Source organism: Bufo bufo, chromosome 3 (assembly GCF_905171765.1).
Source record: "Bufo bufo chromosome 3, aBufBuf1.1, whole genome shotgun sequence".
Classification (NCBI taxonomy): domain Eukaryota; kingdom Metazoa; phylum Chordata; class Amphibia; order Anura; family Bufonidae; genus Bufo; species Bufo bufo.
In genome coordinates, this window is record NC_053391.1 from 307,920,422 (window position 1) to 307,948,230 (window position 27,809).

General features: G+C 43.2%; 1 protein-coding gene across 1 annotated transcript in view; it reads left to right on the plus strand.

Annotated features, from left to right (window-relative positions):
- CEP85 (centrosomal protein 85) overlaps positions 1-26,647 on the plus strand; it is a 54,106-nt gene extending 27,459 nt beyond the window's left edge. The window contains exons 12-14 of the mRNA XM_040421893.1: positions 9,945-10,052; positions 10,149-10,374; positions 26,074-26,647. Coding sequence (XP_040277827.1) covers positions 9,945-10,052; positions 10,149-10,374; positions 26,074-26,234 — 495 coding nt within the window. The 3' untranslated portion in view covers positions 26,235-26,647. The remainder of the gene's footprint in view (positions 1-9,944; positions 10,053-10,148; positions 10,375-26,073) is intronic.
- Positions 26,648-27,809: the final 1,162 nt, after the last annotated feature.

Below are 27,809 nucleotides of genomic sequence, written 5' to 3' on the forward strand. Positions count from 1 at the left end.
CATAGGATGTGGTGGGAAGCGGGAAATATTCCAATGGGATGGAATTGGAAAAAAGACACAATTCTGCCACAATTTTACTTTCTTTTGTTTTACGGTGTTTACTATGTAGTAAAACTGACTTGTGCTCTTCATTCTCCAGTTCAGTATGAATTTGATATTACATATGTATATGTTTTCTTGCGTTTTTAATACTGAAAGAAAGACTTCTTCTTTTTTTTTCTTTTTTTTTTTTTTTTTTTTTTGAGGAAATGGGGGTGATTTTGATTTAATTTTTTTAACATTGTTAGGTCCCCAAGTGGACCACAACTTGCAGTCATCAGATTGCAGCTTGTACAGAACAATGGCATTTACTCTTATTCTGTACAGAAATTGCTTTATCCCAGTTAAGTGCTGCCACCTGCTGGCCTAAATTGGGATATACTAATGAGCCTGTAAGCCTAGTCCAGGCTCTGGCTCATTATTAGAACAGGGTGCTATCCCCGATCTCTGCTCGGGGAAAGCATAATTCAGGGTTTTAGTCCTCTGAGACCACGGCATCAGAAGGGTTAATTGTCCGCAGTCTGCATTACTGCCGATCGCAGACATTAGGGTACTTTCACACTAGCGTTTTTGCTAGATCCGGCAGGGTTACTGATAATACAACCATCTGCATCCGTTCTGAACGGATAGAAACATAGAATGTGTCGGCAGATAAGAACCATTTGGCCCATCTAGTCTGCCCAATATATCTGAATCCTATGAATAACCCTTGGCCCTATCTTATATGAAGGATGGCCTTATGCCTATCCCATGCATGCTTAAACTCCTTCACTGTATTTGCAGCTACCACTTCTGCAGGAAGGCTATTCCATGCATCCACTACTCTCTCAGTAAAGTAATACTTCCTGATATTACTTTTAAACCTTTTGCCCCTCTAATTTAAAACTGTGTCCTCTTGTAGCAGTTTTTCTTCTTTTAAATATTCTCTCCTTTTACCTTGCTGATTCCCTTTATATATTTAAAAGTTTCTATCCTATCCCCTCTGTCTCGTCTTTCTTCCAAGCTATACATGTTAAGGTCCTTTAATCTTTCCTGGTAAGTTTTATCCTGCAATCCATGTACTAGTTTAGTAGCTCTTCTCTGAACTCTCTCCAAAGTATCAATATCCTTCTGGAGAAATGGTCTCCAGTACTGAGCACAATACTCCAAATGAGGTCTCACTAGTGCTCTGTAGAGCGGCATGAGCACCTCCCTCTTTCTACTGGTAATGTCTCTCCCTATACATCCAAGCATTCTGCTGGCATTTCCTGCTGCTCTATGACATTGTCTGCCTACCTTTAAGTCTTCTGAAATAATGACCCCTAAATCCCTTTCCTCAGATACTGAGGTTAGGACTGTATCACTGATTTTATATTCTGCTCTTGGGTTTTTACTCCACAGGTGCATTATCTTGCACTTCTCAACATTAAATTTTAGTTGCCAGATTTTCCTCTAGTTTTCCAAAATCCTTTTCTATTTGGTGTATCCCTCCGGAAACATCAACCCTGTTATAAATCTTTGTGTCATCAGCAAAAAGACACACCTTACCATCGAGGCCTTCTGCAATTTTGCTGATAAAGATATTAAACAATATGGGTCCCAGAACAGATCCCTGAGGTACCCCACTGGTAACACGACCATGGTCTGAATATACTCCATTGACTACAACCCTCTGTTGTCTGTTCCTCAGCCACTGCCTAATCCATTCAACAATATGGGAGTCCACGCACTAAGACTGCAATTTATTGATAAGCCTTCAATGTGGGACAGTATCAAAAGCCTTACTAAAGTCTAGATAAGCGATGTCTACTGCACCTCCTCCATCTATTATTTTAGTCAGCCAATCAAAAAAAATCAATAAGATTAGTTTGACATGATCTCCCTGAAGTAAACCCATGCTGTTTTTCATCTTTCAATCCATGGGATTTTAGATGTTCCACAATCCTCTCTTAACCTTAAGTATGGTTTCCATTAATTTCCCCACTATTGATGTCAGGCTTACTGGCCTATAGTTGCCCGATTCCTCCCTACTACCTTTCTTGTGAGCGTGTTTTTCCGGTATGGAGACCCTGTGACTGATCTCAATACCGGAAAATATTAACGCTAGTGTGAAAGTAGCCTTAGCTGCATATAGCTAATATAGTTTCATACAGCAGGCACCCAGTGGCTATGGCACTCGCTCTGCTCTAAAGGGGTTAACCCCTTAACGCAAAACGCCATGCATGTCCGACGGGGGATGCATTGCTAGAATGCATTCCGCCGTACATGCACAGCGGGCAGAGCGGTGCGGCAGTACCTGGTTGCCGGGCCCCTGCTGTATCCGCTGGCATCGCTGTAAAAGCTGATGCCAGCGGATTAACCCCTTCTATGACTCGTTCCGCGCTGACCCCGTCATAGAAGTGGTTTGAGGCAGGTGAAGGAGTGCATCGAGTTCCCACGATGCTGTGGCGGGGACTCGATGTGTCAGAAGGCAGCCCGATACCGTGCAGAGGCTGCCCAATGCCTTGCACGGCATCGGGACCTGCCTTCTACGGGTGCCCAGGAGATCCAGCCTGAGGCTGGGTCTCCTAGGCAACCTGTTTGTGTACTACTCACTGTAGTACAAGAACAGGCAATGCATTACAATACAGATGTATTGTAATGCATTGTAGAGGGGATCAGACCCCCAAAAGTTGAAGTCCCAGAGTGGGACAGAAATAGTTTAAAAAAATATATAAAAAATGATTTCAAGTTAAAAAAATGAAAACGCCCCTTTGCACTGATTTTATAAGAAAAAATAAATAAAAAACACATATTGGGTATCGCCGCGTCCTTAACGACCGGCTCTATCAATATACCACATGATCCATCCTGTCCAATAGACGCCATAAAAAATAAAAAAACTATGGCTCTCAGACTATGGAAACACAAACATTATTTTAAAAAATAAAATGGCATTCACAAAATGATCCAAACATGAAGTAGACATATGGGAACTGTAAAGTAGTAACTATTATATGCGGTATCACTATCTGTTTTAAAAGCAGAGAAATTGTAATTTGGTATTTTTTTTTTTATAAATAAAAATGAAATATTTTGATTCAAATTTACAACTGTCATGAAGTAAAATATGTGAAGTGAAAGCAATCTCAGAATGGCCTGGATAAGTAAAAGCGTTTTAAAGTTATTACCACAAAGTGACACATGTCAGATTTGCAAAAATCTGTCTGGTTCTTAAGGTGAAAAATGACCCGGTCCTTAAAGGGGTTATCCGAGTTATTTTTTTGTTCTTTCTATGTTCCTAACTAACCAAATATAACAGCTTTCCAATTAACTCACTTTATCTCCAGTGGCTGGTTTCTCAGATTTCACTGAGGGTCACATGACCTGTGATGTCAGCTTCTCTCCCTGCTCTGATAAAGGTCGTTTACAAGCCTGTAAACGAGACGTCACTGTGCTGGCCACGCCCCCCTTCACTGCCGTCTACTCTCTGCTAGGATTCTTAACCCCTTCAGCTGCACATACTGGCTAGCTGCAGCAGTGACAATTCTGGGCACAGGATCTGACAGACTAGAGAGAGCATTGCACAAGAAGGTAGGGGGGGGATCCTGTGTGTATTAGCAGTGTCATTATACAAGTGGGACTTGTAGTTCTACACTTACAAGTTGCTGTTGATTCTCCCAGCACTCAGGGCAGATCTTGTATCCACTCCCTTAGCAGTGTCATTATACAACTGGGACTTGTAGTCCTACACATACAACATGCTGCAGAGTCTCCCAGCAGGCAGACATGTCACTCAGGGCAGCTCTTGTATTCACTACCTTAGCAGTGCAGGGGGAGGGGCAGAGATTGTTTTTATTGCATGTAAACAAAGGGCCAGAAAAGAACCAGGGAAATAAGGAAATGTATATATTTCTTTTTGCATAAAACTTGCTTAGCTCAGTTATATATTGCTGCCCATCAGATTTTCAGTGCTATATAATTTTTTTCATAACTCGGACAACCCCTTTAAGGGGTTAAAGGGACCCTGTCATGTTGAACATTGTGTCTGAGCTGTAGGCAGCATGTTATAGAGCAGGAGGAGCTGAGCAGATGTATAGTTTTGTGGGAAAAGAATCAATAAAACTAACTTTTTAAATTCCTGCTTGTTCTGGGCTTTTAAATGAAGCGATCCTATCAGTGATTGACTACCTGCCTTCTATGACTGTATACTGATGTAATAAATAAAAAAAATGGCCCCAAAGGTGTTCCTTAACCACCTCCGGACCGCCTAACGCAGGATCGCGTTCCGGAGGTGGCAGCCCTGCGCACAGTCACGCATATATGCGTCATCTCGCGAGACGCAAGTTTTCCTGTGAACGCGCGCACACAGGCGCGCGCGCGTTCACAGGAACGGAAGGTAAGAGAGTGGATCTCCAGCCTGCCAGTGGCGATCGTTCGCTGGCAGGCTGGAGATGTGATTTTTTTTTTTAACCCCTAACAGGTATATTAGACGCTGTTTTGATAACAGCGTCTAATATACCTGCTACCTGGTCCTCTGGTGGTCCCCTTTGTTTGGATCGACCAGCAGAGGACACAGGTAGCTCAGTAATATGTTGCACCAAGCACCACTACACTACACTCTCCCCCCCCCCCCCCCCCCCCCCCCTGTCACTTATTAACCCCTTATTCACCCTTGATCACCCCATATAGACTCCCTGATCACCCCCCTGTCATTGATTACCCCCCTGTCATTGATTACCCCCCTGTCATTGATTACCCCCCTGTCATTGATTACCCCCCTGTCATTGATTACCCCCCTGTCATTGATTACCCCCCTGTCATTGATTACCCCCCTGTCATTGATTACCCCCCTGTCATTGATTACCCCCCTGTCATTGATTACCCCCCTGTCATTGATTACCCCCCTGTCATTGATTACCCCCCTGTCATTGATTACCCCCCTGTCATTGATTACCCCCCTGTCATTGATTACCCCCCTGTCATTGATTACCCCCCTGTCATTGATTACCCCCCTGTCATTGATTACCCCCCTGTCATTGATTACCCCCCTGTCATTGATTACCCCCCTGTCATTGATTACCCCCCTGTCATTGATTACCCCCCTGTCATTGATTACCCCCCTGTCATTGATTACCCCCCTGTAAAGCTCCATTCAGATGTCCGCATGATTTTTACAGATCCACTGATAGATGGATCGGATCCGCAAAACGCATACGGACGTCTGAATGGAGCCTTACAGGGGCGTGATCAATGACTGTGGTGATCACCCCATATAGACTCCCTGATCACCCCCCTGTCATTGATTACCCCCCTGTAAAGCTCCATTCAGATGTCCGCATGATTTTTACGGATCCACTGATAGATGGATCGGATCCGCAAAACGCATACGGACGTCTGAATGGAGCCTTACAGGGGCGTGATCAATGACTGTGGTGATCACCCCATATAGACTCCCTGATCACCCCCCTGTCATTGATTACCCCCCTGTAAAGCTCCATTCAGATGTCCGCATGATTTTTACGGATCCACTGATAGATGGATCGGATCCGCAAAACACATACAGGCGTCTCCCTGGAGCCTTCCGGGGGGGTGATCACCCCATATAGACTCCCTGATCACCCCCCTGTCATTGATCACCCCCCCTGTCAGGCTGCATTCAGATGTCCGTATGATTTTTACGGATCCACGGATACATGGATCGGATCCGCAAAACGCATACGGACATCTGAATGGAGCCTTATAGGGGGGTGATCAATGACAGGGGGGTGATCACCCCATATAGACTCCCTGATCACCCCCCTGTCATTGATCACCCCCCTGTCATTGATCACCCCTCTGTAAGGCTCCATTCAGACATTTTTTTTGGCCCAAGTTAGCGGAAATTATTATTATTTTTTTTCTTACAAAGTCTCATATTCCACTAACTTGTGTCAAAAAATTAAATCTCACATGAACTCACCATACCCCTCACGGAATCCAAATGCGTAAAATTTTTTAGACCTTTATTTTCCAGACTTCTTCTCACGCTTTAGGGCCCCTAGAATGCCAGGGCAGTATAAATACCCCACATGTGACCCCATTTCGGAAAGAAGACACCCCCAGGTATTCCGTGAGGGGCATATTGAGTCCATGAAAGATTGAAATTTTTGTCCCAAGTTAGCGGAAAGGGAGACTTTGTGAGGAAAAAAATAAATAAAATCAATTTCCGCTAACTTGTGCCAAAAAATATTAATTTCTATGAACTCGCCATGCCCCTCATTGAATACCTTGGGGTGTCTTCTTTCCAAAATGGGGTCACATGTGGGGTATTTATACTGCCCTGGCATTTTAGGGGCCCCAAAGCGTGAGAAGAAGTCTGAGATCCAAATGTCTAAAAATGCCCTCATAAAAGGAATGTGGGCCCCTTTGCCCACCTAGGCTGCAAAAAAGTGCCACACATCTGGTATCGCCGTACTCAGGAGAAGTTGGGGAATGTGTTTTGGGGTGTCATTTTACATATACCCATGCTGGGTGAGATAAATATCTTGGTCAAATGCCAACTTTGTATAAAGAAATGGGAAAAGTTGTCTTTTGCCAAGATATTTCTCTCACCCAGCAGGAGTATATGTAAAAAGACACCCCAAAACACATTGCCCAACTTCTCCTGAATACGGCGATACCACATGTGTGACACTTTTTTGCAGCCTAGGTGGGCAAAGGGGCCCACATTCCAAAGAGCACCTTTAGGATTTCACAGGTCATTTACCTGCTTACCACACTTTAGGGCCCCTGGAAAATGCCAGGGCAGTATAACTACCCCACAAGTGACCCCATTTTGGAAAGAAGACACCCCAAGGTATTCCGTGAGGGGCATGGCGAGTTCCTAGAATTTTTTATTTTTTGTCACAAGTTAGCGGAAAATGATGATTATTTATTTATTTATTTATTTTTCTTACAAAGTCCCATATTCCACTAACTAGTGACAAAAAATAAAAACTTCCATGAACTCACTATGCCCATCAGCGAATACCTTGGGGTCTCTTCTTTCCAAAATGGGGTCACTTGTGGGGTAGTTATACTGCCCTGGCATTCTAGGGGCCCAAATGTGTGGTAAGGAGTTTGAAATCAAATTCTGTAAAAAATGACCAGTGAAATCCGAAAGGTGCTCTTTGGAATATGGGCCCCTTTGCCCACCTAGGCTGCAAAAAAGTGTCACACATGTGGTATCTCCGTATTCAGGAGAAGTTGGGGAATGTGTTTTGGGGTGTCATTTTACATATACCCATGCTGGGTGAGATAAATATCTTGGCAAAAGACAACTTTTCCAATTTTTTTTTTATACAAAGTTGGCATTTGACCAAGATATTTCTCTCACCCAGCATGGGTATATGTAAAATGACACCCCAAAACACATTCCCCAACTTCTCCTGAATACGGAGATACCACATGTGTGACACTTTTTTGCAGCCTAGGTGGGCAAAGGGGCCCATATTCCAAAGAGCACCTTTCGGATTTCACTGGTCATTTTTTACAGAATTTGATTTCAAACTCCTTACCACACATTTGGGCCCCTAGAATGCCAGGGCAGTATAACTACCCCACAAGTAACCCCATTTTGGAAGGAAGAGACCCCAAGGTATTCGCTGATGGGCATAGTGAGTTCATGGAAGTTTTTATTTTTTGTCACAAGTTAGTGGAATATGAGACTTTGTAAGAAAAAAAAAGAAAAAAATCATCATTTTCCGCTAACTTGTGACAAAAAATAAAAAGTTCTATGAACTCACTATACCCATCAGCGAATACCTTAGGGTGTCTACTTTCCGAAATGGGGTCATTTGTGGGGTGTTTGTACTGTCTGGGTATTGTAGAACCTCAGGAAACATGACAGGTGCTCAGAAAGTCAGAGCTGCTTCAAAAAGCGGAAATTCACATTTTTGTACCATAGTTTGTAAACGCTATAACTTTTACCCAAACCATTTTTTTTTTTTTTACCCAAACATTTTTTTTTTATCAAAGACATGTAGAACAATAAATTTAGAGCAAAATTTATATATGGATCTCGTTTTTTTTGCAAAATTTTACAACTGAAAGTGAAAAATGTCATTTTTTTTGCAAAAAAATCGTTAAATTTCGATTAACAAAAAAAGTAAAAATGTCAGCAGCAATGAAATACCACCAAATGAAAGCTCTATTAGTGAGAAGAAAAGGAGGTAAAATTCATTTGGGTGGTAAGTTGCATGACCGAGCAATAAACGGTGAAAGTAGTGTAGGTCAGAAGTGTAAAAAGTGGCCTGGTCTTTCAGGGTGTTTAAGCACTGGGGGCTGAGGTGGTTAAAGGGGTTGGCCACTTTCTGACTACTTGTGACCAATATGTGTATAAGATGACAATATGGCACTTACTAATACAGCCTTTGTTAAAAGTCTGCCCCTTTTTCTATATTTCATAAGATATGCCCCCTTGTTTGCCAAGTCTTTTGTGTTGTCCATACTGATGGAAGGTCATGTGACCAGGCAAATCTCAAACATGTTATGTCTCTTCTATTCAAACACGCTGCACCTGCACTAAACTCCAAAGAGAACAAGTGCAGATGGCAGGTGCAGTTTATTTGAATGGAGGAGACATCACATGGAGGAGATTTGTCTGGTCACATGACCCTCCATCAGCAGCCATTTTATGGACAGTACATCTATGTGGAGAGGTATGTCAGTGACAGCAGGGCAACCCTTAGAGAAGGCACGGACAGTTCCCAGGTGTCCCTGCCTTCTAGATCACTGTAAATGCTTATGTGTTTAAAATTTGCTACAAACCTTCAGTTGACATCTGGAGCTGGTGTTTTTACTGCAAAAAAAACTACATGTGAAAGCACACTTAAAGGGGTTGTCCGGGTTCAAAGCTGAACCTGGACATCCCCTTATTTTCACCCAGGCAGCCCCCCTGAGGCTAGCTTTGGAGCATCTCCTGCTCCGATGCACTCCCTTGCCCTGCGCTAGATCGTGCAGGGCAAAGGCTCTTTTGTTTAGTTCTCAATAACACACTGCCGGGCGGAAACTTTGATTTAGCGCAGGGCAAAGGAGAGCATCGGAGCATAAACTGCTTCGATGCTCAAGTCAGGGGGGCTGCCGGGGTGAAAATGGAGGTATGTCCGGGTTCAGCTCTGAACCCGGACAACCTTTTTAAAGTGGATTTTAGGAGTAGGATATTGGTGACCTATCCTCAGGATATGTCATCAGTATCTGGTCAGTGAGAGTCTGGCACCTCTGCTGAACAGACATTTGTGAGCATTGCAGTCTCCTCACAGCATAATACATTGGGCCAGATTTATCATTAGCTCAAGTCAAAATAATGGAGTGAAAGTCGCAAATTTTTGCGCAATCGCTAAAACTGCGCAAAAATTGTGACTTTTATTGGCTCTGGCTATGCTCGCCGGTTTTCTGAAAGTGGGCGTGTTTTCTTATGTGAATGAATCTCTAGACGTGCGACTCTTGTAAAGCCGCTTACTGAAGAATAAACTGCTACTGGCAAACCACATTTATCACAGTATTAAAGGACCATTAATAAATCTGACTTGGCCAGAAGTGACTTTGGACATATGTAAAAGTGGAGTAAGATGTAAGTGTAATGATGAATCTGGCCCATTGTATAGTGGCTGTGCCTGGTATTCCAGCTCATGCCCATTCACTTGAATGGGACAGAGTTGCTCATAGGCCATATGACTGAGCGTGACATCAGTAGCCTAGGAAGAGGTCCAGGCGCTCCCTGGATCGCCGCACCATCCTCAAACAGCTGATCGTCAGCTTGCTGGAAGTCGGACCCCCAACGATCAGCTAATGATGGCCTATCCTAAGGATAGGTAATCAATATTCTACTCCTGGAAACCCCTTTTAAGTTGTTATTGATTTTTGGTGCTTTCTTTGTACACCTATATTATAGCCTCATATGTATGTGACATTTGTTATATCTTTAGGGTTTGGAGGAGCAGGTCGGTCAAGAAGAGGCTACAGGACAAGCTTTGAAGGAGGAATCTCAACAAAAAGAAGCTGCACTGCAGCAGCTAAAAGCAGCTGTAAAGGATGTAAGTCACCTAAGTGCATGTTGCATAGTGTAAGCCACCATGTACAACTATAAAATATGAATGTCATGTAAAGCCTGAATTATTGTCTTGTTTCAGTTGGCCACACAAAACCAGGACCTCATGGAGAGCAACGTCACAATGCAGGAACAACTGCGGCTTGCTTCACTAAAGTCACAGCCATTAGATGTGCAAGCTGGGCAACTCTTTACACTGTATAAAGAAATGAATCGCTGCCAGAAGGATCTGAGATCTATATGCTGTTTGCTGAGCCAAAGAGTAGAGGGTGTAGACCCTAACCTGTCTATGTTGCTAGGTGTACACTGTAAGTCTGCCCTATATTTTCTTTTATATTTACATTGCATTGAGCTATGTATTAGAAACTTGCCAAAGTACTGTAGCGGAATATCTTCTTTCAGGCATTTACCCCTTAAAGGGGTTGTGTAGGCCATACATATTGATGGCCTATCATCCGGATAAGTGTTGACCCGAGCGAGCTACGGATGCTTCATCCAAAGTCACTTCTTTCAAAACTTCAGAATAATTCTCCGTACAGTATTAGAATGTTTGGGCTCTGATGAGCCGAAGTAAGTTATTTGCGAAATTGCATGTGACTTCGTTGAATAACTTCAGTAGTTGATTTTTAAAGTGGAAAACCAATTTAAACTTGAAACCGAACTCTGCTTTGGTTCCAAGGTACTAGTCGGAACCACAAAGTCACGTGGAATTTTACAAATAACTTCGGCTCATCGGAGCCCATAAATTCTAATACTGTATGGAGACAGATCTCCGTACAGTAGTATTCTGACTAGTCAGGATAGGTCATCAATATCTGATTGGTGCTGCTTACTCTTCATTACACTACGCTAGTCTCCTCTGGAGCAGTGGCGTAGTGTAATTAAAAGTACTCGCGCCATTCAAGCAAATGGAGCGAGCACTTGTCACTACACTGCTCCAGAGGAGACGAGCATAGTGTAATGAAGAGGAAGCAGCGCTCGCATGGAGTGCCACCTCCTCTTCGAACAGCTGATCGGGTGTTGGACACTCGCCAATCAGATACTGATGACCTATCCTGACGATAGGTTATCAATATGTATGGCCTACACAACCTCTTTAACCTCCTAACAGTCACGTTAAAATTGGAAAAACCCTCCCCAAAATGTCACTTTTTATATTGTAGAATTTTTTTTTTTATATTTGTCATCAGTATATCTTGTTGGTGCATAACTCAGGGGACACAATTGCATGTTTAACCCCTTAGTAACATCAATTTTAGCCTTAAGGGGAAGGGGCAGCTGCTTTAGCTTCTCATATATCTGGCTTGGTAGCAGCTGGAGATATGGGCTTTGTATTGTTCGAAGCTTTCAAACGATACCAGAATAACAGCATTATCTTCACTACATGGGAAGATATCACTGTAAGAGATCAGGATGCAGCTGAAAGTGAAGGTAAAGGCAGGTTGTACCGCATTTATTTGAGACTTGATAACTAACAGTGATATCTCCTGCTTATCTTGGGCTAATGCTGTCATTGTGGTCTTTTATGAAGGCCTGGAATGCTAACAAGACCAGGCCCATGCTTCTATCTGCTACCAATCAGGAGATATCAGCAGATAAAGCAATTCTCCGCCTTCCACTTCTGCCGGAGCCCAGCTGGGGCAGAACAGTTAAAGGGGTTTTCTGGGAATTAAGAAAACGAAAACACTTAAATATAACTATTATAAATACATTTCCCAAATACCTTTCATTAGTTATAATGACTTGTTTTGTCTAGGGAGCAATCAGGAGAAATAAAATGACCATCATCCTATTAGTACACACACAACCTGTCCTAATCACACAGCAAGACAAGTTACTTCAGAACACTGAGCTAAAGAGCTGCCTTATCATCCTCTCCTACTTGTCAGGGATTATGATCCTGAATACAACTGATAAGACCTTTATCTGAATCTCTGTAGGAATGCAGTTCATGAGAAGACATAAAGTAAAGAGGATGGACAGGACAGAGTGTAGTAATGAAGACTGCATATAAGTTCTGTTGCCTATTAGTCACATCTCCACCTCCTCTCGGTACTTGATGTCTCCTCATGAACTCAATTCATACAGAGATTCAGATGAAGATCATATTAAACTCTATTCAGGATCATAATCCCCACTGAGTAGAGCAGAGAGTAAGCTGAGGCAGCTCTTGAGCTCAGTGTTATGTAGTAACTCGGACTGCTGTGTGATTAGGACAGATTTTGTGTGTACGAATAGGACAACGGCCATTCTATTTCTCCTAATGATTGCTCCCCAGACAAAATGAGCCATTTTATAACTAATGAAAGGTGTTTGGGAATATATTTATAATAAAGTAATATTTAATTCAGGGACTTTAGGAGGGGACTACAGTAAATCAGTTTCTTATTACTGCACTATATTGTATTTTTTCTCTTTTCTTGCGTAATCCCCATTTAGTATGTGTTCCATTATTGACAGCGGAGTCCAGTGCACATCTTGTCTAATGTATGCAGTCCTGGAACAGCCGTTTGAGGGTGCATATATTTGTTCAAAATGTGAGCAAATTGTCCGGTTGGAATCGCACATCGAGTATCTAACCGGGCGAGTTTCAACACTGAGAAGCGTTGACAATTTGGAACATAAATAGAAAAACAGGCCAGCACTACTCACTGTTGTTGCAATAACTTCTAATACGTGGCGGTGCCTGTAGCGTTGAATCCTGGTCCTAGGATTCCCGTAGTAGCCAAAAAATCTGTAAAGTAAGCCACGGCACTCCAGAGGGATCCAATCAATATCTTTATTACACCAAGTGCAGCGACGTTTCAACCTAATGGTCTTTATCAAGCTCCCAATACACTGATAACAAAGTGAACTTTAAATACAATCCCATAGCCCCACATTGGCTACTGCTAAGCCCTGCCCATTAACCCCCTCATTACTACTTAAAAACATTCTCAGATTGCCAACCCCATTATCAATCCCTGATGACATACTTTTCTCACCAACATGCTGTAGGAGACTCCGTCAAGCCCTCATCGCTTCAGGTACATAGCGATGTTCCCCCGCTGTTCCATGTGGGTTCGGCGTCCCTAGATCCAATCTGCGCAGGCGCGACATCACTTCCGCCCTTTCAGACGCACTTCCGCCCGGCTAGGGCCTATATTTCGACCACATGACCCTGTCGCTCCAGTGACGCGATGTCACATGATCGTGCATCGCTATCTTCATGTCACTAAATGCTGGGGCTCAACAATACTAAATATTTAGGCAAACCCATAAGCAGAGGTTCTCGATTGGATGATGTGGGGCTGCCTGGTGCACACCATATGGAAAACTACTATTTTTTAACCATTAATCGAAACGTTATAGTATATAAGTTATTTATTTATTTAAGTGAAGAGGCTGCAGCCATAGAGTCCATCATTGCATCCTTATTAAGAGGTGCTTTAATCACAGCTCGAGAAACTACATAGTGAATAACATGGCGTTTATTCTAAGCCCGTATAAGCAGGATATCAATCATTCAATCAATGGCTGGTATATAGAGCAAGTGTTCCAGGGGTAATGAGCCCTCAGTCCACTTGCCCATCCAGTCCCATACCAACATTCATTCTACAGGGAGGTAGAAGTAGAAATATAAGGAGTAACCCACCAATAAGGGGTCTCCATCTCCCTCTCACGACTTCACAATTTTTTGTAGGGTTAATCCTGCTATATCATTATTCAGCTCCAACACCATTTCACTGTATTGTTCTTACGGATAGATAGATTCTCAAGTTATACGCTTCCGGCTGCAGTCTCTATGCACTATACAAAGACAAGCAATGATATCATATCTGATGCAGACCTCAACAGCCTCACATCTCCATCAAGAAATCCACATGGCATGTTCCCTTACTCTCTCATCGGCTATAGAACTTTCTCATAGGGGTATCGTGAAGGCCAAAAAATACGGTTCTCCCACAGCATGCGTATGTGCTCCATCTAGGGACAGAAAATTAAAAAGAACAATATCATAAAAACGGAGAGGCAAATAAGGGTTACATATTATACATATATGTAAACTAAAAAAACACGGCTAGTAAGCCTAATTTTAAATCATATCTCCGCACATCCTGATCGAGAGTTCAGAAAAGGGAACCAACCTTAACCACCTCCGGACCGCCTAACGCAGGATCGCGTTCCGGAGGTGGCAGCGCTGCGCACAGTCACGCATATACGCGTCATCTCGCGAGACGCGAGATTTCCTGTGAACGCGCGCACACAGGCGCGCGCGCTCACAGGAACGGAAGGTAAGAGAGTTGATCTCCAGCCTGCCAGCGGCGATCGTTCGCTGGCAGGCTGGAGATGTGTTTTTTTTAACCCCTAACAGGTATATTAGACGCTGTTTTGATAACAGCGTCTAATATACCTGCTACCTGGTCCTCTGGTGGTCCCCTTTGTTTGGATCGACCACCAGAGGACACAGGTAGCTCAGTAAAGTAGCACCAAGCACCACTACACTACACTACACCCCCCCCCCATCACTTATTAACCCCTTATTAGCCCCTGATCACCCCTAATCACCCCTGATCACCCCATATAGACTCCCTGATCACCCCCCTGTCATTGATTACCCCCCTGTCATTGATCAACCCCCTGTAAAGCTCCATTCAGACGTCCGCATGATTTTTACGGATCCACTGATAGATGGATCGGATCCGCAAAACGCATCCGGACGTCTGAATGAAGCCTTACAGGGGCGTGATCAATGACTGTGGTGATCACCCCATATAGACTCCCTGATCACCCCCCTGTCATTGATTACCCCCCTGTCATTGATTACCCCCCTGTAAAGCTCCATTCAGATGTCCGCATGATTTTTACGGATGCACTGATACATGGATCGGATCCGCAAAACGCATCCGGTCGTCTGAATGAAGCCTTACAGGGGCATGATCAATGACTGTGGTGATCACCCCCCTGTCATTGATTACCCCCCTGTAAAGCTCCATTCAGATGTCCGCATGATTTTTACGGATGCACTGATAGATGGATCGGATCCGCAAAACGCATCCGGACGTCTGAATGAAGCCTTACAGGGGCATGATCAATGACTGTGGTGATCACCCCATATAGACTCCCTGATCACCCCCCTGTCATTGATTACCCCCCTGTCATTGATTACCCCCCTGTAAAGCTCCATTCAGATGTCCGCATGATTTTTACGGATGCACTGATAGATGGATCGGATCCGCAAAACGCATCCGGACGTCTGAATGAAGCCTTACAGGGGCATGATCAATGACTGTGGTGATCACCCCATATAGACTCCCTGATCACCCCCCTGTAAAGCTCCATTCAGATGTCCGCATGATTTTTACGGATGCACTGATACATGGATCGGATCCGCAAAACGCATCCGGTCGTCTGAATGAAGCCTTACAGGGGCATGATCAATGACTGTGGTGATCACCCCCCTGTCATTGATTACCCCCCTGTAAAGCTCCATTCAGATGTCCGCATGATTTTTACGGATGCACTGATAGATGGATCCGATCCGCAAAACGCATCCGGACGTCTGAATGAAGCCTTACAGGGGCATGATCAATGACTGTGGTGATCACCCCATATAGACTCCCTGATCACCCCCCTGTCATTGATCACCCCCCTGTCATTGATTACCCCCCTGTAAAGCTCCATTCAGATGTCCGCATGATTTTTACGGATGCACTGATAGATGGATCCGATCCGCAAAACGCATCCGGACGTCTGAATGAAGCCTTACAGGGGCATGATCAATGACTGTGGTGATCACCCCATATAGACTCCCTGATCACCCCCCTGTCATTGATCACCCCCCTGTCATTGATTACCCCCCTGTAAAGCTCCATTCAGATGTCCGCATGATTTTTACGGATGCACTGATAGATGGATCGGATCCGCAAAACGCATCCGGACGTCTGAATGAAGCCTTACACGGGCGTGATCAATGACTGTGGTTATCACCCCATATAGACTCCCTGATCACCCCCCTGTCATTGATCACCCCCCTGTCATTGATCACCCCCCTGTCATTTATCACCCCCCTGTCATTTAGCACCCCTCTGTAAGGCTCCATTCAGATATTTTTTTGGCCCAAGTTAGCAGAATTTTTTTTTTTTTTTCTTACAAAGTCTCATATTCCACTAACTTGTGTCAAAAAATAAAATCTCACATGAACTCACCATACCCCTCACGGAATCCAAATGCGTAAAATTTTTTAGACATTTATATTCCAGACTTCTTCTCACGCTTTAGGGCCCCTAGAATGCCAGGGCAGTATAAATACCCCACATGTGACCCCATTTCGGAAAGAAGACACCCCCAGGTATTCCGTGAGGGGCATATTGAGTCCATGAAAGATTGAAATTTTTGTCCCAAGTTAGCGGAACGGGAGACTTTGTGAGAAAAAAATTAAAAATATCAATTTCCGCTAACTTGTGCCAAAAAAAAAAAATTTCTATGAACTCGCCATGCCCCTCATTGAATACCTTGGGGTGTCTTCTTTCCAAAATGGGGTCACATGTGGGGTATTTATACTGCCCTGGCATTCTAGGGGCCCCAAAGCGTGAGAAGAAGTCTGGTATCCAAATGTCTAAAAATGCCCTCCTAAAAGGAATTTGGGCACCTTTGCGCATCTAGGCTGCAAAAAAGTGTCACACATCTGGTATCGCCGTACTCAGGAGAAGTTGGGGAATGTGTTTTGGGGTGTCATTTTACATATACCCATGCTGGGTGAGAGAAATATCTTGGTCAAATGCCAACTTTGTATAAAAAAATGGGAAAAGTTGTCTTTTGCCAAGATATTTCTCTCACCCAGCATGGGTATATGTAAAATGACACCCCAAAACACATTCCCCAACTTCTCCTGAATACGGCGATACCACATGTGTGACACTTTTTTGCAGCCTAGGTGGGCAAAGGGGCCCATATTCCAAAGAGCACCTTTAGGATTTCACAGGTCATTTACCTACTTACCACACATTAGGGCCCCTGGAAAATGCCAGGGCAGTATAACTACCCCACAAGTGACCCCATTTTGGAAAGAAGACACCCCAAGGTATTCTGTGAGGGGCATGGCGAGTTCCTAGAATTTTTTATTTTTTTTCACAAGTTAGTGGAAAATGCTTATTTTTTTTTTTTTTTTTTTTTTCATACAAAGTCTCATATTCCACTAACTTGTGACAAAAAATAAAAACTTCCATGAACTCACTTTGCCCATCAGCGAATACCTTGGGGTCTCTTCTTTCCAAAATGGGGTCACTTGTGGGGTAGTTATACTGCCCTGGCATTCTAGGGGCCCAAATGTGTGGTAAGGAGTTTGAAATCAAATTCTGTAAAAAATGACCTGTGAAATCCGAAAGGTGCTCTTTTGAATATGGGCCCCTTTGCCCACCTCGGCTGCAAAAAAGTGTCACACATCTGGTATCTCCGTAATCGGGAGAAGTTGGGGAATGTGTTCTGGGGTGTCATTTTACATATACCCATGCTGGGTGAGAGAAATATCTTGGCAAAAGACAACTTTTCCCATTTTTTTTATACAAAGTTGGCATTTGACCAAGATATTTATCTCACCCAGCATGGGTATATGTAAAAAGACACCCCAAAACACATTCCTCAACTTCTCCTGAATACAGAGATACCAGATGTGTGACACTTTTTTGCAGCCTAGGTGGGCAAAGGGGCCCACATTCCAAAGAGCACCTTTCGGATTTCACAGGTCATTTACCTACTTACCACACATTTGGGCCCCTAGAATGCCAGGGCAGTATAACTACCACACAAGTGACCCCATTTTGGAAAGAAGAGACCCCAAGGTATTCGCTGATGGGCATAGTGAGTTCATGGAAGTTTTTATTTTTTGTCACAAGTTTGTGGAATATGAGACTTTGTATGAAAAAAAAAAAAAAAAAAAAAAAATCATCATTTTCCACTAACTTGTGACAAAAAATAAAAAATTCTAGGAACTCGCCATGCCCCTCACGGAATACCTTGGGGTGTCTTCTTTCCAAAATGGGGTCACTTGTGGGGTAGTTATACTGCCCTGGTATTCTAGGGGCCCAAATGTGTGGTAAGGAGTTTGAAATCAAATTCAGGAAAAAATGAGGAGTGAAATCCGAAAGGTGCTCTTTGGAATATGGGCCCCTTTGCCCACCTAGGCTGCAAAAAAGTGTCACACATCTGGTATCCCCGTACTCAGGAGAAGTTGAGGAATGTGTTTTGGGGTGTCTTTTTACATATACCCATGCTGGGTGAGATAAATATCTTGGTCAAATGACAACTTTGTATAAAAAAATGGGAAAAGTTGTCTTTTGCCAAGATATTTCTCTCACCCAGCATGGGTATATATAAAATGACACCCCAAAACACATTCCCCACCTTCTCCTGAGTACGGAGATACCAGATGTGTGACACTTTTTTGCAGCCTAGGTGGGCAAAGGGGCCCATATTCCAAAGAGCACCTTTCGGATTTCACAGGTCATTTTTTCCTGAATTTGATTTCAAACTCCTTACCACACATTTGGGCCCCTAGAATGCCAGGGCAGTATAACTACCCCACAAGTGACCCCATTTTGGAAAGAAGAGACCCCAAGGTATTCGCTGATGGGCATAGTGAGTTCATAGAAGTTTTTATTTTTTGTCACAAGTTAGTGGAATATGAGACTTTGTAAGGAAAAAAAAAAAAAAAAAAAAAAATCATCATTTTCCGCTAACTTGTGACAAAAAATAAAAAGTTCTATGAACTCACTATGCCCATCAGCGAATACCTTAGGGTGTGTACTTTCAGAAATGGGGTCATTTGTGGGGTGTTTGTACTGTCTGGGCATTGTAGAACCTCAGGAAACATGACAGGTGCTCAGAAAGTCAGAGCTGCTTCAAAAAGCGGAAATTCACATTTTTGTACCATAGTTTGTAAACGCTATAACTTTTACCCAAACCATTTTTTTTTTACCCAAACATTTTTTTTTTATCAAAGACATGTAGAACTATAAATTTAGAGCAAAATTTCTATATGGATGTCGTTTTTTTTGCAAAATTTTACAACTGAAAGTGAAAAATGTCATTTTTTTGCAAAAAAATCGTTAAATTTCGATTAATAACAAAAAAAGTAAAAATGTCAGCAGCAATGAAATACCACCAAATGAAAGCTCTATTAGTGAGAAGAAAAGGAGGTAAAATTCATTTGGGTGGTAAGTTGCATGACCGAGCAATAAACGGTGAAAGTAGTGTAGGTCAGAAGTGTAAAAAGTGGCCTGGTCTTTCAGGGTGTTTAAGCACTGGGGGCTGAGGTGGTTAAATTCCCTGTTCAAGCCTTTTGGCTCCATTGTCTCCAGCTCATAGCTCATACAGTGAAATGGTGTTGGAGCTGAATAATGATATAGCAGGATTAACCCTACAAAAAATTGTGAAGTCATGAGAGGGAGATGGAGACCCCTTATTGGTGGGTTACTCCTTATATTTCTACTTCTACCTCCCTGTAGAATGAATGTTGGTATGGGACTGGATGGGCAAGTGGACTGAGGGCTCATTACCCCTGGAACACTTGCTCTATATACCAGCCATTGATTGAATGATTGATATCCTGCTTATACGGGCTTAGAATAAACGCCATGTTATTCACTATGTAGTTTCTCGAGCTGTGATTAAAGCACCTCTTAATAAGGATGCAATGATGGACTCTATGGCTGCAGCCTCTTCACTTAAATAAATAAATAACTTATATACTATAACGTTTCGATTAATGGTTAAAAAATAGTAGTTTTCCATATGGTGTGCACCAGGCAGCCCCACATCATCCAATCGAGAACCTCTGCTTATGGGTTTGCCTAAATATTTAGTATTGTTGAGCCCCAGCATTTAGTGACATGAAGATAGCGATGCACGATCATGTGACATCGCGTCACTGGAGCGACAGGGTCATGTGGTCGAAATATAGGCCCTAGCCGGGCGGAAGTGCGTCTGAAAGGGCGGAAGTGATGTCGCGCCTGCGCAGATTGGATCTAGGGACGCCGAACCCACATGGAACAGCGGGGGAACATCGCTATGTACCTGAAGCGATGAGGGCTTGACGGAGTCTCCTACAGCATGTTGGTGAGAAAAGTATGTCATCAGGGATTGATAATGGGGTTGGCAATCTGAGAATGTTTTTAAGTAGTAATGAGGGGGTTAATGGGCAGGGCTTAGCAGTAGCCAATGTGGGGCTATGGGATTGTATTTAAAGTTCACTTTGTTATCAGTGTATTGGGAGCTTGATAAAGACCATTAGGTTGAAACGTCGCTGCACTTGGTGTAATAAAGATATTGATTGGATCCCTCTGGAGTGCCGTGGCTTACTTTACAGATTTTTTGACAATTTGGAACAGAATTTGCTGCTCACTGAGCAGGCACTCTATGGTGTAGATGTGGGGGAGGGTGATGGAGAGGAGGCTCAGGAAAGCGAGGTAGCTAGCTGGGTAACAGAAAGCAGGGTAAAGGGAAGAGTGCCAGGGAGGCTAGCCCTGATCTGACACACCCCAACAAGTTTGGCAGATGAGGGGGATGTCAGTCCAGGGACGGCACTGCTGCAGCTGGACACTTCCTCTGCCAGTCAGGGGAATGTCGGCTCCAGTAAGCAGGAGAGCAGGGCAGGCCAGACAGGTGCTGGTAGTGGGAGACTCAATAATTAGGGGTACAGATAGGGAAATCTGTCACAAAGACCGGGATCGTCGAACAGTGTGTTATCTTCCTGGTGCTCGAGTTCGACACATCGCGGATCGGGTTGACAGATTACTGGGAGGGCCACACAAGAGGGCCACACAAGAAAGGCAGCGGGAGATTAGGGAGGTTAACAAGTGGCTCAGGAACTGGTGTAGGAAGGAGGGGTTTGGGTTCCTGTAGAACTGGGCCGACTTCTCTGTTTGTGTACAGGCTCTATCGTAGGGATGGGCTGCACCTCAGTGGGGAAGGGGCAGCTGTGTTGGGGGAGAAGATGGCTAGAAGTTTGGAGGAGTGTTTAAACTAGGGACTGGGGGGGAGGGTAATAGTATAGATAGAGACCGGGGGCAAGGTAGTGGAACTCGGGGAGGAATGGAAGGAAGGACCAGAACAGTTCAGAAGGAAAGGTGTAGGGTAAAAATATACATAAACCTCTTAAATGTATGTGTACTAATGCCAGAAGCCTGACTAATATTAAACTGGTGAACTGGAATTAGTGATGTGTGAGGCAGTGCTCCAGACAAAAAATATATATATATCAAGGAGCCATTGGCTCCTAACCTGAAAAATTTAGGAGCCAAATTTAAAATACATATTACTGTATAATTTTCAAAAGACATGTCTTACCTTGTGTAGTTGCCAATTTGTCTCTCCTTTTTGATTCATTATTCTAACCCCATCAATCTTGAGGCACACCATCCTTCATTACACCCCCTCACTGTTTCTCTATTAAAACCCCCACCTACTCTCACCCACATGGCTACTGTAGTGTTCCAATAATAAAAAAAAAAACTGCGACGCTTAGGAGCATAAGGTTTCCTAGGCTACAGCCCACACAGTTAAGGGGGTTGTGCACTAATTTCTATGAACTCTCAGACTAGCCAGATTCGCGTTGCTGATCATGCTTCCTTGATCCCTAGGTGCTGGGCCTTGGCTTATTTACTTCTGGGCTGCTTGTCTTGGGTTTCTCTGTGAAAACTTTTATCTTCATGCCGCTGCAGCCAATCACTGGCCACAGTGGAGATCTGCTCCCCTTACATCACATGACCATTTAACATAATGCAAGGGAAGCAGTGATCAGTTATTGGCTGTAACGGCGTCAAACAGGACATTTTCATGAAGGGACTCAAGACCAGAAACGGGGGCTGTGGCGCAAACGAGCCGGGACCCAGCACTGGGGATCAGGTAAGTATGATCACCAACAAAGGTCCTGCCAGTTTTAGAAATTGGTGTACAAACCCTTTAAGGAGTTAATTTTTTAAGGGGGTTTCAAACCAGTATTCTTCTATATGTGACACAGAATGGGTTAAAATAAACTATCCCCACTGCACTCCTTCAAAGGCCAATCACTTAAAGGGATTGTCTCATTACAGACAATGGGGGCATATTGCTAGGATATGCCCCCATTGTCTTATAGGTGCGGGTCCCACCGCTGGGACCCGCACCTATATCAAGAACAGAGCCCTGAAGGTGAAGAAAGGTGCACTGCGCATGCGCAGCCGCCCTCCATTCATTTTCTATGGGGCCGGCAAAAATAGCTATGCAGCCAGGTGCCCCCCTATGTTAGTTATGCCTCCTATATATAATAGTTATGCAGCCGGATGCCCCCCTATATACTATTTCTGCAGCCAGGTGCCCCCCTATATACTATTTATGCAGCCATGTGTCCTCTCAAAGGAAGTTAAAAAAAAAAAAACTATACTCACATAGTCCTCACGATCCCAGTCTCACATGGGGTTGCTGTGTAGGAGGACTAGCTCACAGCTGATTTCCAGCAGTACCCTTCCTCCTGCTACACAGACCAGCAGCGCGATGTCTGGCACTACATTGCGCTGCTGCTGGGGATCGCTGGTTGTGGTAAATGGTGGAAAGGGAAGCCGACTGCTTCACCATTACTTTTGGCTGTCTCTGCATCCATAGGACTTAGACAGCGACCATTTTGAGGACATGGCTATACCCACGGTTTCTGTGTCCCCCCAATAAATAAAGGCGAGAAATAGAGCATGCTGCGATTTTTCACGCAACGCACAAGTGATGCGTGAAAATCACCGCTCATGTGCACAGCCCCATAGAAATGAATGGGTCTAGATTCAGTGCGGGTGCAATGCATTCACCTCACGCATTGTACCCCTGTGGAAATCTCGCCCGTGTGAAAGAGGTCTAAGGGGGAAAAAATAAATAAAAGCCGCCAAACTAGAGACCGAGAGATTAATTGCCAAAGAGAGTAAAACTATCCCTAAAATGTTCTTCAGTTATATAAAGGGTAAAAAGTATAAATCTGAAGGTGTTGGCCCTTTTAGACCTCTTTCACACGAGCGTGTCCGGATGCGTTGCTGCAAACCCGCGCGAGTAAGTACCCAATTGCAGTCAGTTTTGATTGCGTTCTGTTGTTCAGTTTTTATTGCGCGGGTGCAATGTGTTTTGCACGCGCGTGATAAAAAACTGACTGGTACCCAGACCAAGGTACACAAGGTTGTGTAGATTATATTTTCCCTTATAACATGGTTATAAGGGAAAATAATAGCATTCTGAATACAGAATGCTAAGTAAAATCGGTCTGGAGGGGTTAAAAAAAAATGTAACTCTCCTTAATCCACTTGTTTGCGCAGCCGGCATCTCTTCTGTGATGGATTATGTGATGAACGCAGTGACGTCATCAAAGGTCCTTTTACTCACATATGAAGACAGAAGAGATGCCGGCTGCGCGAACAAGTGGATTAAGGCGAGTTAAATTTATTTTATTTTTTTAACCCCTCCAGACCGATTTTACTTGGCATTCTGTATTCAGAATGCTATTATTTTCCCTTTATAACCATGTTATAAGGGAAAATAATAATGATCGGGTCCCCATCCCGATCATCTCCTAGCAACCGTGCGTGAAAATCGCACCGCATCTGCACTTGCTTGCGGATGCTTACGATTTTCACGCAGCCCCATTTTCACGCAACGCACAAGTGATGCTTGAAAATCACTGCTCATGTGCACAGCCCCATAGAAATGAATGGGTCAGGATTCAGTGCGGGTGCAATGCATTCAACTCACGCATTGCACCCGCGCGGAAAACTTGCCCGTGTGAAAGGGGCCTTACAGAATGATGAGGAGGGAGTTGCAGAGAGCGATGAGGAGAAAGCAAATCTATTAAATATTTATTTATTTTTTCTCCACTGTATTTACTGTCCAGATAAAATGCAGAATGTAAAAGTAAATTCCCCATTAAAAGTGCCCTCTCTGACCCAGGAAGAAGTACAGTGGCGTCTTAAAAAGATTAAAATGGACAAATCACCGGAACCAGATGGAATACACCCCATGTCCTAGGAGAATTAAGTAATGTCTAGACCCTTATTTCTGATATTTAAGGACTCTATACTGACAGGGAGTGTTCTACAGGATTGGCGCTTAGCAAATGTGGTGCCAATATTTAAAAAGGGTCCAAAAACAGAGCAAGGAAACTATAGGCCGGTAAGTTTAACATCTGTCGTTGGTAAACAGTTTGAAGGTTTTCTAAGAGATGCTATCTTGGAGTACTTCAATGAAAATAAGCAAATAACGCCATATCAGCATGGCTTCATGAGGGATCAGTCATGTCAAACTAATTTAATCAGTTTCTATGAGGAGGTAAGTTCTAGACTTTACCGGAGCGAATCAATGGATGTCCTATATCTGGACTTCTCCAAAGCATTTGACACTGTACCACGTAAAGGGTTAGTATATAAAATGAGAATGCTCGGACTGGGAGAAAACGTCTGTATGTGGATAAGTAACTGGCTCAGTGATAGAAAACAGAGGGTAGTTATTAACGGTACACACTCAGATTGGGTCACCATCACTAGTGGGGTATCACAGGGATCAGTATTGGGCCCTATTCTCTTCAATATATTTATTATTGTAGAAGGCTTGCTCAGTAAAATAAAAAATTTTGCAGATGACATTAAACTGGGTAAAGTAATTAACACTGAAGAGGACAGTATACTACTACAGAGGGATCTGGATAGATAGGAGGCTTGGGCAGATAAGTGGCAGATGAGGTTTAACACTGACAAATGTAGGTTATGCACATGGGAAGGAATAATACAAGTCACCCGTACATACTAAATGGTAAAACACTCGGTAACACTGACATGGAAAAGGATCTAGGAATTCTAATAAACAGCAAACGAAGCAGTAAAAACAAGTGTCAGGCAGTTGCTGCCAAGGCCAATAAGATAATGGGTTGCATCAAAAGGGGCATAGATGCCCGTGATGAGAACATAGTCCTACCACTTTACAAATCCCTAGTCAGACCACACATGGAGTACTGTGTACAGTTCTGGGCTCCTGTGAACAAGGCAGACATAGCAGCGCTGGAGAGTGGTCAGAGGAGGGCAACTAAAGTAATAACTGGAATGGGTGGACTACAGTACCCTGAAAGATTATCAAAATCAGGGTTATTCACTTTAGAAAAAGACGACTGAGGGGAGATCTAATAACTATGTATATATAAATATATCAGGGGTCAGTACAGAGATCTATCCCATCATCTATTTATGACTGATGAGGGGACATCCTCTGCGTCTGGAGGAAAGAAGGTTTGTACACCATAATAGAAGAGGATTCTTTACGGTAAGAGCAGTGAGACTATGGAACTCTCTGCCTGAGGAGGTGGTGATGGTGAGTACAATAAAGGAATTCAAGAGGGGCCTGGATGTATTTCCCTTCCTAAAGTGGGGAAAATTGGCTTCTACCTCACAAGGTTTTTGTTTTTGTTTTTTTTGCCTTCCTCTGGATTAACTTGCAGGATAACAGGCTGAACCGGATGGACAGATGTCTTTTTTTTCAGCCTTATAAACTGTTACTATGTTACATTTTCTTAATTCCCGGGGAAACCCTTTTAACTTTTTCCACTGTTGAGCTTGGGCAAAACAGTTAGGTGGTTTAAGGACTGGACAATTTTTTCTTTTTTTGCTCCTTTTCATTTTTTACCCTCTGTCTTCCAGGGGCCATAACTTTTTTTTATTTTTAACGCTAACATTTAACTTTTGCTCATCTTATAATTATTTTAGATTGATTTCTATTTTTTTTATTTTTATTTTTTTATTATTTTTTTTTTATTCTAGTTTACTAATAGAATTTCTGACCAGTGGCACATTGTCACTGATAATATTCCTATTGGATTCCCTGTGCTTACACCATACTGTATTATATGTGAGGGCAGCTTGCTGAGATATAACTGCACACCATATTATATATTCTGCTGGTAAATGTTTGTGTAAAATTATAATCCTCATGGAGAAAAAAAGGATTTTCAATGTTTCCACTTTATTCTTCTCTAGCTACTACAGGTTTGCATGAGCAGGAAGAAGATGTTGAATTATTCTCTGTTGAAAGATATCTGAATGGCATAGACAAGCTGAAGAAAGACATTGAGGAGCTGCGCACGACCATCAGTGATTGTTATGCACAAGATATGGGAGATAACTGTATCACACAGTGACTGCTTGTGTGTCCTGAGGAATGGATGTCCAGGACAAAATGAGAGAACTGCTCAAATAGAGAGGGGGAGGCCTTTATGGCAGTGACATTCCAGTTTCTAAGGATGTACCTTCAGAAAATTAAAAGTAAAATAGTGCCTTAAAACGTATAGATCATTTTTATTGCGTTACTAATTGGCTGCTGAATTTCACAAGAATTTTAATAATGCACTAAAGGTCCTCCTATTGTGCACCCAACGCGCCAAAAATCCCGACAGTCACTGGCATGTAACAAAAATAGTGCTGCACTGGGTTACCATCCAAATACCTGATAGTCTGGAATATTGTGGCTGTTGGACAGGCATTAGGTGGATCTAATGTTAAAGAATAGGAGCTTGCCTCCTATGGGGTACAGGAACCTTTTATATCATCACTATACTGCAAAACAATATAGGCACCTGTATGGGGACTGAATAGATATAGGAAATTCAGTACTCTGCCAATACTGGGGCCCTGGGAATGCTGGATTATTTTTACAAAGATTGGGTCTCAATTTCTGTTATACAGTGCTCCTTACCCCTTGATTTACTCTCCACGTGAAGCTTTGTGAAACATTAGCTTAATAACTTTCTTTAAGCCACTAGAGCTTCTGGAAAACTTCATATGTGGTTTAGAGAGGACCTGTCGCCACTCCTGACATGCCTGTTTTAATAGTTACATGCGTTCCCTATGTAATAACTGTTCTGGAGCATCTAGTGTTATGACTATGTACCGTTCCTTTATTTCTGCTAGAAGTTATAAATGAATTACTAGCGGTCTGCAGTAAGGGTACAGAGGGGTGGTACCTGACAATGGCAGGGCTGATTAGATGGAATGAGTCTGTACAGGTAATCAGTGCTGCCATTGTCAGGTACACATCCTCAACTGGTTACCACCCCTCTGTACCCTTACTGCAGACTGCTAGTAATTCATTTATAACTTCTAGTAGAAACAATACAGGAACGGCACAACATAGAGACATAAGAATAGATGCTCCAGAATTGTTGTTATATGGGGAATGCATTAAGCTATTAAAGGGCATGTCAGGAGCGGTGACGGGTCCTCTTTAAAGCTACTTTTGCTTAGCGCTCTGGGGATTTGTAGCACTGTATGTAAAAATATCTTGGCGTAACTAAACCTTTTGAGTAAAGTTTTAATAAGATGTCCCTAATGCCCTAATACATTTTTTTCTAATATACTTTATTAATTATTATTTTATTAGACTTTTCCTGATGTAAAGCGCACCGTTCCCTGTGCGCTTAAACTGAAATTTCTGTACTATGCCAGCTCTTAGCTTAGCGAAGTAGGCAGGAGCCCGCTCCACTCAGCTACTCCTGGCATAGCACGTGGGTACAGGGTACCCATGTGCTATGCCATGAGTTAGGCTCCTTTCATACGAGCAAGTTTTCCGCACGAGTGCAATGCGTGACGTGAACACATTGCACCCGCACTGAATCCTGACCCATTCATTTCAATGGGTCTGTGTACATGAGCATTTTTCTTCACGCATCAGTTCTATGTTGTGTGAAAAACACTGCATGTTCTATACTCTGCGTTTT